Source organism: Carassius carassius, chromosome 6 (genome assembly GCF_963082965.1).
Source record: "Carassius carassius chromosome 6, fCarCar2.1, whole genome shotgun sequence".
Classification (NCBI taxonomy): Eukaryota; Metazoa; Chordata; class Actinopteri; order Cypriniformes; family Cyprinidae; genus Carassius; species Carassius carassius.
This window is the reverse complement of record NC_081760.1, coordinates 20,381,842-20,395,121: the sequence shown is the minus strand read 5'-3', so window position 1 is coordinate 20,395,121 and position 13,280 is coordinate 20,381,842. Positions and strand designations below refer to the sequence as shown.

At 38.2% G+C, this 13,280-nt stretch overlaps 1 protein-coding gene across 1 annotated transcript in view; it reads left to right on the top strand.

The window, feature by feature from the left end:
* Positions 1-12,006, top strand: part of LOC132142096 (uncharacterized) — a 43,320-nt gene extending 31,314 nt beyond the window's left edge. The window contains exons 2-4 of the mRNA XM_059551736.1: positions 8,386-8,523; positions 8,619-8,741; positions 9,172-12,006. Coding sequence (XP_059407719.1) covers positions 8,386-8,523; positions 8,619-8,741; positions 9,172-11,379 — 2,469 coding nt within the window. The 3' untranslated portion in view covers positions 11,380-12,006. The remainder of the gene's footprint in view (positions 1-8,385; positions 8,524-8,618; positions 8,742-9,171) is intronic.
* The last annotated feature ends 1,274 nt before the right edge of the window (positions 12,007-13,280 follow it).

The window sequence follows — 13,280 nt, the reverse complement described above, 5'->3', positions numbered from 1 at the left end:
GCCGCCATGGACACGCCCTTTAACAAAACCTCAAGATCTTCGCAATTTAACATCGCAAAGGGCTTAAGATTACACTGACCAAGTTTGGTACTGATCTGAATAAATCTCTAGGAGGAGTTCTTTAAAGTAAAACCCCTGAAAATGGCAAAAACAACACCAATTTTGCAGGGAAAATTCAAAATAACCGACTTCCTGTTGGGATTAGGATTTCGTACCAAGAGATTTTTTTGTAGGTATTGGTGTGTTACATGTGTGTACCAATTTTTGTACATGTACGTGAAACATAGCTTGAGGCGCACTCCGTTGAAAGTGTATATGCACTCAGTTGAAAGTGTATAGGTGGCGCTATCGAGCCATTTTGCCACACCCAATGGAATATTGGCCTTCAGATCTGTCCAGGCCAGGACCCTTATCAAACATGTGACGTTTGGGCAAGATCGGACATTTTATGCCTGAGTTATAACATCTTTTATTCCCATGGCGAGACTTTGAATTTTGTCACGGCGCCATGGACACGCCCTTTAACGAAAACTCAAGATCTTCACAATTTAACATTGCACAGGCCTTTAGATTATACTGACCATAAAAAAGACATTGATGTCAAAAAATTTCTAGGAGTAGTCTGTCGAAGTGTAAAATATGTCACTTCCTGTTGCCTATAGGTGGAGCTATGACTATAACTGAATATGGGCATGTAAATATGTTCAGGTCAGGAGTCTTATTAAACATGTGAAGTTTTGGGCACATTGGACATTGTATGTCTGAGTTATAGCAACTTCATTTTTCATGGCGAATCATCGAAATTCGCCAGGCCGCCACGGACACGCCCTTTAACGAAAACTCAAAATCTTCGCAATTTAACATCGCAAAGGCCTTTAGATTAGGCATACCAAATTTGGTGTTGATCTGACTAAGTTTCTAGGAGGAGTTCGTTAAAATACAACTCATGGAAATGGCAAAAATGACACAAAATTTGCTCATAATATTAAAAATAACTGACTTCCTGTTGGGTTTAGAATTTTGCTCTAAGAGACTTTTTTGTAGGTATTGGAGAGTTACATGTGTGTACCGATTTTCATACATGTACGTGAAACATAGTTCGAGGCGCACACCGTTGAACATGTATAGGTGGCGCTGTCAAGCCATTTTGCCACACCCACTTCTGAAACCCAGATCAGATGTACATTTTCGCCGGTTCTGAGGTATGTGCAAAGTTTCATGACTTTTTGAGTATGTTTAGGCCCTCAAAAATGCGATTCATCCTGGAGAAGAAGAATAATAATAATAATTAAAGCTGCAAGCAGCGATGAACGGGCCCTCGCACCCGGGCTCACCGGCAGCGAGTGGCTTTAGTAAATAGGTGAACGGTGAGAAATATGCATTTAAACTCATAAATATAAGTAGAATATATCAATGTTTATTCCATATATGTTCCAATCTTCCTGTTGCCAGCAGGTGGCGCTATCATTATAATGGAATATTGGCCTTCAGATGTGTTCAGGGCTGCACTCTTATCGAACATGTGAAGTTTGGGGAAGATCAAACATTTTATGCCTGAGTTACAACAACTTCTCTTGCTGTGGCGAGACATCAAATTTTGTCATTTTTGCCATGGACACACTCTTTAACAAAAACTCAAGATTGCCACAATTTAACATTACACAGGCCTTTAGATTAGACTGACCACAAAAATACATTAATGTCAAAAAATCTCTAGGAGTAGTTTATCTCAGCGTAAAATATGTCACTTCCTGTTGCCAGCAGGTGGCGCTATGACTATAATTGAATATGGGCATGTAGATCTGTTAAGGGCAGAAGTCTTATCTAACATGCAAAGTTTGGGGCAGATTGGACATTGTATGTCTGAGTTACAGCAACTTCCTTTTTCATGGCGAAACATCGAAATTTGTCAGGCCGCCATGGACACTCCCTTTAACGAAATCTCAAGATCTTCCCAATTTAACATCGCAAAGGCCTTTAGATTTAACTGACCAAGTTTGATGCTGATCTGAATAAATCTCTAGGAGGGGTTCGTTAAAGTACAACCCCTGAAAATGCCAAAGACAACACCAATTTTGCAGAGAACATTCTAAATAACTGACTTCCTGTTTGGATTCGGATTTCGTACCAAGAGACTTTTTCGTAGATATTGGTGTGTTACATGTGTGTACCGATTTTTATACATGTACGTGAAACATAGCTTGAGGCGCACTCCATTGAAAGTGTATATGCACTCAGTTGAAAGTGTATAGGTGGCGCTATCGAGCCATTTTGCCACACCCAATGGAATATTGGCCTTCAGATCTGTTCAGGCCAGGACCCTTATCACACATGTGAAGTTTGGGCAAGATCGGACATTTTATGCCTGAGTTATAACATCTTTTATTCCCATGGCGACACATCAAACTTCGTCACGGCGCCATGGACACGCCTTTTAACGAAAACTCAAGATCTTCACAACTAAACATCACACAGGTCTTTAGATTAGACTGACCACAAAAATAACATTGATGTCATAAAATTTCTAGGAGTAGTTTGTCGCAGTGTAAAATATTTCACTTCCTGTTGCCAATAGGTGGCGCTATGACAATAACTGAATATTGGCATGTAGATCTGTTCAGGTCAAGAGTCTTATCCAACATGTGAAGTTTGGGGCAGATTGGACATTGTATGTCTGAGTTATAGCAACTTCCTTTTTCATGGCGAAACATCGAAATTTGCCAGGCCGTCATGGACACGCCCTTTAACGAAACCTCAAATCCTTCGCAATTTAACATCGCAAATGGCTTTAGATTACACTGACCAAGTTTGGTGTTCATCCGAATAAATCTCTAGGAGGAGTTCGTTAAAGTAAAACCCCTGAAAATGGCAAAAACAACGCCAATTTTGCAGGGAAATTTCAAAATAACCGACTTCCTGCTGGGATTAGGATTTCGTACCAAGAGACTTTTTTGTAGGTATTGGTGTGTTACATGTGTGTACCAATTTTTGTACATGTACTTGAAACGGAGATCGAGGCGCGCTATGTTGAAAGTGTATAGGTGGCGCTATCGAGCCATTTTGCCACACCCGATGGAATATTGGCCTACAGATGTGTTCAGGTCAGGACCCTTATCAAACATGTGAAGTTTGGGGAAGATCGTACATTTTATGCCTGAGTTATAACATCTTTTATTCCCATGGCGAGACTTTGAATTTTGTCATGGCGCCATTGACACGCCCCTTAACGAAAACTCAAGATCTTCACAATTTAACATTGCACAGGCCTTTAGATTAGACTGACCATAAAAAAGACATTGATGTCAAAAAATTTCTAGCAGTAGTCTGTCGAAGTGTAAAATATGTCACTTCCTGTTGCCTATAGGTGGCGCTATGACTATAACTGAATATGGGCATGTAAATATGTTCAGGTCAGGAGTCTTATTAAACATGTGAAGTTTTGGGCACATTGGACATTGTATGTCTGAGTTATAGCAACTTCAATTTTCATGGCGAATCATCGAAATTCGCCAGGACGCCACGGACACGCCCATTAACGAAAACTCAAAATCTTCGCAATTTAACATCGCAAAGGCCTTTAGATTAGGCATACCAACTTTGGTGTTGATCTGAATGAATCTCTAGGAGGAGTTCGTTAAAATACAACGCATGGAAATGACAAAAATGACACAAAATTTGCTCATAAAATTAAAAATAACCGACTTCCTGTTGGGTTTCGGATTTTGCTCCAAGAGACTTTTTTGTAGGTATTGGAGAGATACATGTGTATACCGATTTTCATACATGTACGTGAAACATAGCTCGAGGCGCACACCGTTGAACATGTATAGGTGGCGCTGTCGAGCCATTTTGCCACACCCACTTCTGAAACCCATATCAGATGTACATTTTCGCCGGTTCTGAGGTGTGTGCAAAGTTTCATGACTTTTTGAGTATGTTTAGGCCCTCAAAAATGCGATTCATTCTGGAGAAGAATAATAATAATAATAATTAAAGCTGCAAGCAGCGATGAACGGGCCCTCGCACCCGGGCTCACCGGCAGCGAGTGGCTTTAGTAAATAGGTGAACGGTGAGAAATATGCATTTAAACTCATAAATATAAGTGGAATATATCAATGCTTATTCCATATATGTGCCAATCTTTCTGTTGCCAGCAGGTGGCGCTATCATTATAATGGAATATTGGCCTTCAGATGTGTTCAGGGCTGCACTCTTATCGAACATGTGAAGTTAGGGGAAGATCAAACATTTTATGCCTGAGTTACAACAACTTCTCTTGCTGTGGCGAGACATCAAATTTTGTCATTTTTGCCATGGACACGCTCTTTAACAAAAACTCAAGATTACCACAATTTAACATTACACAGGCCTTTAGATTAGACTGACCACAAAAAAATACATTAATGTCAAAAGATTTCTAGGAGTAGTTTGTCGCAGCATAAAACATGTCACTTCCTGTTGCCAGCAGGTGGCGCTATGACTATAACTGAATATGGGCATGTAGATCTGTTAAGGGCAGAAGTCTTATCTAACATGTGAAGTTTGGGGCAGATTGGACATTGTATGTCTGAGTTACAGCAACTTCCTTTTCATGGCGAAACATCGAAATTTGCCAGGCCGCCATGGACACGCCCTTTAACGAAACCTCAAGATCTTCGCAATTTAACATCGCAAAGGCCTTTAGATTTAACTGACCAAGTTTGGTGTTGATCTGAATAAATCTCTAGGAGGAGTTTGTTAAAGTACAACCCCTGAAAATGGCAAAAACAACGCCAATTTTGCAGAGAAAATTCTAAATAACCGACTTCCTGTTGGGATTCGGATTTCATACCAAGAGACTTTTTTGTAGGTATTGGTGTGTTACATGTGTGTACCGATTTTTGTACATGTACGTGATACATAGCTTGAGGCGCACTCCGTTGAAAGTGTATATGCACTCAGTTGAAAGTGTATAGGTGGCTCTATCGAGCCATTTTGCCACACCCAATGGAATATTGGCCTTCAGATCTGTTCAGGCCAGGACCCTTATCACACATGTGAAGTTTGGGCAAGATCGGACATTTTATGCCTGAGTTATAACATCTTTTATTCCCATAGCGACACATCGAACTTCGTCACGGCGCCATGGACACGCCTTTTAACGAACACTCAAGATCTTCACAACTAAACATCACACAGGTCTTTAGATTAGACTGACCACAAAAATAACATTGATGTCATAAAATTTCTAGGAGTAGTTTGTCGCAGCGTAAAACATGTCACTTCCTGTTGCCAGCAGGTGGCGCTATGACTATAACTGAATATGGGCATGTAGATCTGTTAAGGGCAGAAGTCCTATCTAACATGTGAAGTTTGGGGCAGATTGGACATTGTATGTCTGAGTTACAGCAACTTCCTTTTTCATGGCGAAACATCGAAATTTGTCAGGCCGCCATGGACACGCCCTTTAACGAAAACTCAAAATCTTCGCAATTTAACATCGCAAAGGCCTTTAGATTAGGCATACCAACTTTGGTGTTGATCTGAATGAATCTCTAGGAGGAGTTCGTTAAAATACAACGCATGGAAATGACAAAAATGACACAAAATTTGCTCATAAAATTAAAAATAACCGACTTCCTGTTGGGTTTCGGATTTTGCTCCAAGAGACTTTTTTGTAGGTATTGGAGAGATACATGTGTATACTGATTTTCATACATGTACATGAAACGTAGCTCGAGGCGCACACCGTTGAAAGTGTATAGGTGGCGCTATCGAGCCATTTTGCCACACCCGATGGAATATTGGCCTTCAGATCTGTTCAGGCCAGGACTTTTATCAAACATGTGAAGTTTGGGGAAGATCGGACATTTTATGCCTGAGTTATAACATCTTTTATTCCCCTGGCGAGACTTTGAATTTTGTCACGGCGCCATGGACACGCCCCTTAACGAAAACTCAAGATCTTCACAACTTAACATCGCACAGGCCTTTAGATTAGACTGACCACAAAAAAGACATTGATGTCAAAAAATTTCTAGGAGTAGTGTGTCGAAGTGTAAAATATGTCACTTCCTGTTGCCTATAGGTGGCGCTATGACTATAACTAAATATGGGCATGTAAATATGTTCAGGTTCGGAGTCTCATCAAACATGTGAAGTGTGGGGCAGATTGGACATTGTATGTCTGAGTTATAGCAACTTCATTTTTCATGGTGAATCAACGAAATTCGCCAGGCCGCCACGGACACGCCCTTTAACGAAAACTCAAAATCTTCGCAATTTAACATCGCAAAGGCCGTTAGATTAGGCATACCAACTTTGGTGTTGATCTGAATTAATCTCTAGGAGGAGTTCGTTAAAATACAACGCATGGAAATGACAATAATGACACAAAATTTGCTCATAAAATTTAAAATAACCGACTTCCTGTTGGGTTTCGGATTTTGCTCTAATAGACTTTTTTGTAGGTATTGGAGAGATACATGTGTATACCAATTTTCATACATGTACGTGAAACGTAGCTCGAGGCGCACACCGTTGAACGTGTATAGGTGGCGCTGTTGAGCCATTTTGCCACACCCACTTCTGAAACCCATATCAGACGTAAATTTTCGCCAGTTCTGAGGTGTGTGCAAAGTTTCATGACTTTTCGAGCATGTTTAGGCTCTCAAAAATGCGATTCATCTTAGAGAATAATAATAATAATAATAATAATAATAATAATAATAATAAACGGAGCAATTCCAAGAAGGTCCTCACACCATCGGTGCTCGGGCCCTAATAATAATAATAATAATAATAATAATAATAAACGGAGCAATTCCAAGAGGGTCCTCACACCATCGGTGCTCGGGGCCTAATAATAATAATAATAATAATAATAATAATAATAATAATAATAAATGGAGCAATTCCAAGAGGGTCCTCACACCATCGGTGCTCGGGCCCTAATAATAATAATAATAATAATAATAATAATAATAAACGGAGCAATTCCAAGAGGGTCCTCACACCATCGGTGCTCGGGCCCTAATAATAATAATAATAATAATAATAATAAACGGAGCAATTCCAAGAGGGTCCTCACACCATCGGTGCTCGGGCCCTAATAATAATAATAATAATAATAATAATAAACGGAGCAATTCCAAGAGGGTCCTCACACCATCGGTGCTCGGGCCCTAATAATAAACAAAGCAGATACAAGAGGGTCCTCGCACCTCGGTGCTCGGGCCCTAAAAAACAATCCGTGGACGGTTTTGCATCCATCCACTCAGTTTATAAACCGTAGGCTAGGCCTACTCACGAATTCTTAAACTGTTCCCACGATCGGTTTAACAAATCGTGCCCACACGGATTAATAAGCCTAGCCACGATATTCTAATCCGCGCTCTCAGATTTGTAAACCGTGCCCTCAGTTTTAGCAATTTGTAGCCCACCCACAATTTCATAAACCGTGCCCACGCTTTCGCAATCCAGTCCCACGGGTTTGTAAACTGTAGTGTAGGCACGGATTTGTGGCCCCTCCCCCAGTATGTGCCGTCTGATTCAACCAGACCACCTGTTTAGAAGCGTGATGCATTGCATTTAGTTTAAACTTACTTTTTTTAAAATGGATAACTTCTTGAATTTTCTAAAGAAACGACATTTAGCCCAGGCTACTTTTATCTTTAAAGTCATTTTTTTTCGGAGGAAAAAGCTCAATATAATAGAATAAGCAAATATTTCAATTACGGGTTAAAAAAGGAAAAACGAATGGACACAAAAACACACGGACCCGACAGCCTATTGCTCCGTACTACGGGGAATTGTTTCTTTCTTATGTTATTCATAATTTTTTTTATTGAATTTCAAAAATACAAATAAATTGAGTATGTACTTATCAAATTATGTTTATCCACATAAGGATGCAAAAACTACAAAAAAATAAAATGAAATAAAAATAAAAGGGCAACACAAACATACTATAAAATTAATTTGCCTGCACCTAAGCTATGTCATCTAATGAAATTCAGCACACCATCAAATCTATTTACACAAAAAAAATACTTTTTGATTTATTGTACTTTATAAATGACAACAACTTCTAAAAATGCATGAAATGAATGTCTGTTACAATCAAAATAAGCCAATATTCCTGTAGGAGGTGACTATTTCAAACGAATGTCCATATGTGCAACAACACTGATTCTAATAATTATTTAGTAACAATTATAATGTATAATTCATTTAATTTGAGGACTTTTATCTATCCTCTTTGGTCTTGTATTTGCCTGAATTTATGGCACATTTTTACTTTTTAATTTATTTTAGGCTACTTTATAAATTGCTAAAACTATCAATATATTGTTAAAGGTATAAGGAATTTCCTTGACATGTCATCCTTCCCATTTTTTTTTTAAGGATGAGGATGATAAAGACAATGGGAGTGACCAAACAAACACAAAAGACATCCTGAGTAATACGTCCAACAGTGGACCAGACGAAGTGGACAAAGACAGATCCATCAGGACCAGTTTATTTTGTGCTGACATTCAAGAAGTAAATACAGATATCACACATGTCTTACCTTTGGTTAAATACCCTTTTCATTCATTGATAATATTTCACATCATATTTTCATTTATAACCTGTAGAATGAGGAAGACTTGTCAGATTCTGAAGGGAACATGCTTGATTCTGAAGATGAAAATTATGTGGACAGAGAAGACTTGATGGAGGGCAGTACTAGTGGAGAAAACACATCTGAATTATCACTGGTATGTAGTAAATGGTTCTGTGACACAGTGTTTTTGTTAGTGTAATAGTTCACATAGACCTGTTTTGCCAAAATACGGAAGTGAATTGACAGACACAAATAAAGTATTCTGCATTACCAACCCATGAAAGCACAAATAAAAACTAATGAGAATATTGACACCATTATGACATATAATTCCTGGGCAATTCTAAAATTCAAGAATGTACCAAACCCTGTTATTTTTATTTTTTATACCCTGTTATTTTTGGTTTGCAGCTAGGATATGTTAAAGTGATTTAAAGTGAAAAAAGTGAAGCCATTTTGTGATTATCCAGGGTAAATATTTCTAGGAAATATACCCAAGAAAAGGAAAGAAAATAAGCTGGACTGATATTCCTGATCATTCTGCTGCTCACATTTTTAAATATTTTGTCTCTCTCTCCCTCTAGGGAAATGAAGATATAGCCGTCACTGGTGACAAGCCCTTGTATCCTGGTGCACCTATTTCAAAAGGAGAAAGTGTATTAATGCTGATGTCCTATCTGTTACGGCACAATTTAACAGGCAAAGCACTTACTCATTTACTGGAAATGTTTAACACAATGTTTCCAGGTCTGATCCCATCTTCACATTACCTTTTCCACAAAGATTTTGGAAGTTCATCTAAATTTGAAGTTCACTTTTATTGTGAAAGTTGTTTAAAATACCTAGGCGTCAGAGGAGACTGTCCCTCTCAGTGTGACACTTGCAATACAGAATTTGATGCCAATGCAAACCTTAAGAATGGATTCTATTTTCTTGTGTTGCCCCTGTATGCACAGATTCAGCAGCTTTTGCAAGAATATGGTGTCAATCTTAATGAAAAAACTAGAACCTGTGGGGTTCTCTCTGACATACAGTCTGGTGAAGAGTATCAAATGTTATGTGACAGTGGAGTTCTTGGAAAAGATGATTTGACGCTAATTTGGAATTGTGATGGTGCACCAGTGTTCAAAAGTTCTAAATGCAGCATTTGGCCAATTCAGAGTCAGGTAATTGAACTGGAACCAGAATTGAGAAAAAGTCACAATTTGATGTCAGCGTTATGGTTTGGGCCAAGTAAACCATCCATGCTAACATTACTAACACCATTTGTTAAAGAAGCCTTATCATTAGAGACTGAAGGTATTGACTGGCAAGACACACAGGGAAACCGGCATGTTTCTAAAGTGTTTGTGGTGGTTTGTAGCTCTGATTCAATGGCTCGTCCAATGCTTCGTAACACAAAGCAATTTAATGGTTTTTATGGTTGTGACTTCTGTTATCACAAAGGTGGTAAATCCTATCCATACGATCAACCTGAACCCGCACTTCGAAATGAAAGAGATCATTTCAGTCATGCAATGTCAGCTTCAGATAATGAGCCAGTATTTGGAGTCAAAGGGCCATCTCCTTTAATGAAGCTTAGTCATTTCCAAATGATAAATGGTTTCATTCCTGAATATCAACACAACGTGTGCCTTGGAGTCACTCGGCAACTGTCCACATTGTGGTTTGATACAGCAAACAGTGAAGCCCCCTGGTACGTTGGCAAACAGACGGAAGAGGTTGATATGCGACTTTTAAAAATAAAACCTCCTGTTGAGATAACTAGGACACCAAGATCAGTGAATGAAAGGAAGTTCTGGAAAGCTTCAGAATGGCGAGCATTTCTCCTATTCTATGCTCTCCCTGTACTGAAAGGAATACTCCCTGCCAGATTTTGGAATCATTTGTTTTTATTGGTGTTTGGTATATATACATTACTCCAGGATAAGATCAAGACTAGAAGCGTATTGTTGTCAGATCTGGCTCTTAAAAAATTTGTAATAGAATTTCAAAGAATATATGGGAAAGACCACATGACTTTTAACATACACTTGCTCACACATATCGCACAAAGTGTGAAACAGTGGGGACCATTATGGGCTACGTCAGCCTTTCCATTTGAATCCAATATGGGTACTCTATTAAAGTATTTTAATGGAACACAGAATGTCCCTTCACAAATAGTTAGAAAATTTATGTTGTGGAAAGAATTGCCAGAAAAGGCTAAACATACGAGTGCAAAGGTCCAGTCATTTGTTAAAGAACTTTATTTTAATAAGCGAAGAACAGATAAATGTGAAAAATTAAATGATAGTGTCCAGGTTTTTGGGCATCCCCCATTTCAGGAAAACGACACAACTTCTTCCAGGTTTGCGATTTCTAAGTTATGTGGGAATCTAAGTAACTGCTTCTGGTCTTACAGCCGTTTCTTGGTTAATGGAGTTCTGTATCACACTCAAAAATATGATCGACTGAAGAAAAGATATAACAGTGCTGCATACTTGAAAGATGGTACATTCTGTTTAATTAATGACTTAGTCATTTTTAAACAAATGTGCGCCCATCAAAGCCCTGCATATTGTGCATGTACCAAACATTGCTGTGCTTTAGTTGAGGTACTTGTTAAATCTAGCAGGCCTTTATGTAAAGATTCACAAATAAATGTAGAGAGTACTTTTGTACATGAGGTTAGGAAGAATGGAAAGATCAGTGCCATTTGGCCTGATATGATAAAAATGAAATGTGTTGTTGTTGAAACAGTTGACAATTTGTACATTGCACCTTTGCCAAATCCATTTGAAAGAGACTAAAAAAGCAGTCATTAGTGATATTATACATAGTACTATAGTGTTGTATTACCAATCATTTATGTTTCATAAAAAGACTTGCTTCTTTTCCTATTTGGCTTGATGATTTGTAATGAGATTTAAAATTGTATCTGCTTGTATAGCTATCTATGTTATTATAGAAGCCAGTATGAATTAATTCTGTTCCAATTCTTACACCTGGGAAGAATTGCCAATAAAATCATTAAAAATGTATCTGTTTCTATGTGGGTTAGTATCACTGTGTCAATATCATGTTCAGTTACATGTTTATTTTATTTACTCTATATGCTATTCCACCCGAAAGCTTGTTACTATATAAACTTGAACATGTTAGTCTATAAGACAGTGTGTAATATTATGTTAAAAAGTATTAAGTAATAAAGTAATAAGTATAAAAGTAATAAGCTACTCAATCAAAATAGTAAGCACAATTACAAGCCAAGAATACTTAGAATACTTAATTATACTTTTAAGTATATCTCGAATAGCAAGCAGGCCAAATATACTTAGACTTGTCTGTCAGCATCTGTAAGTCAAGTATACTTAAGTGCAATTTGAAGTATATTTCTGAGAAGAACATCTGAATAGTACATACAAAGTAGACTGAAAGTAAACTCTTTTAATTTTAGTTTAAAAGAAGTATACTAATAGCACACTTGAATAAACTTCTTTTTCGTAAGGGCAGCCCTAGCCATCAGTCCGAGATGCAGACAAGTATGACTCCTAAGTGACTGAGGTGTTTCATTGTTGGATGTAATAATGAACATAGCAGTAGTCATTTACACCCGGCATCTCCCAGACAGCAAACAGTGTCTGCCCAGATCCGGTCCGAATGGATTTCACGCGGGTCAGATGTGGGCCGGATCTGGACCAACACTATATTGCTGTCTGAGGAGCGACTGAAATCGCAGAGGATTAACTTATGTTTGGATCTGAAAGAAATGCGCCCTTGATCTACTTAAATGCGTTTAAGTTCGCGCAAATCATTCATGATCCAGCCTCACCTTCAGGAGTGAGTTTAATGTATTTTAATGAATCATTGCAAATCGCCTTTCCTAACAACGTGCTAATTAGCAAGTTTCACTATGAATGTGGCTAAAGTAAACAGTCTCTCAGAGAACAGATGGAGGAAAGGGGCGGGGTCAGCAGAGCTCATTAGCATTAAAGGAGAATTCCACAAACCAGAGTGTTTTGAAAAGAGCAGTTTTTACAGTGTAAAAAATGTGTTTTTTTACACTACCATTGAGAAATTTTAAACAAACTATGTTATAGACTTTTCATTAAGAGCCTAAAGAATCATATCAACTTGTGGAAAATGGGCATTATATGACCCCTTTAAAGCCAGGGCTGCCAACTTTTGAGTTCAGCTTAGAGTTGTTATGGGGGAGGGGCTTATTGAGGGGCGTGGCTTGGTATGGAAAAAAATACAAACACAAAATCCTTGCATTAGCAGAAGTTTTGGAGGGCTGATACAAGCGTTCTTTTCTTGCCTGTCCCTGACACTTTAGATATCATCCTATAACAGAAATTCAAATTTGTACACACTGACACCACCAAATATCAAATATCTGAACATGATTGATGAGTTGTGATTGATATAAATAAAATCATTTTACATTTAAAAACATGAGATGCAGTGGGATGGGAAAAACCCACCATAAATTCTCGAGATATGTTTTTAAAAAGTTAATTTTAATTTTACATGGCTTTCTAAACATCCGGCTCTCTTGTGCGAGACGCGAGTGTGCGAAATGCGTTCTGTGTGAACAGCTTGATTTAAGTTTTGATGTAAACAACATCTTCTCCACATTGTTGTTTTTTTTTCCGCAATATTTTGAAAGAACATCGCTGCAGCACTGCATCTAGTGGCTTTAACTGGAAAG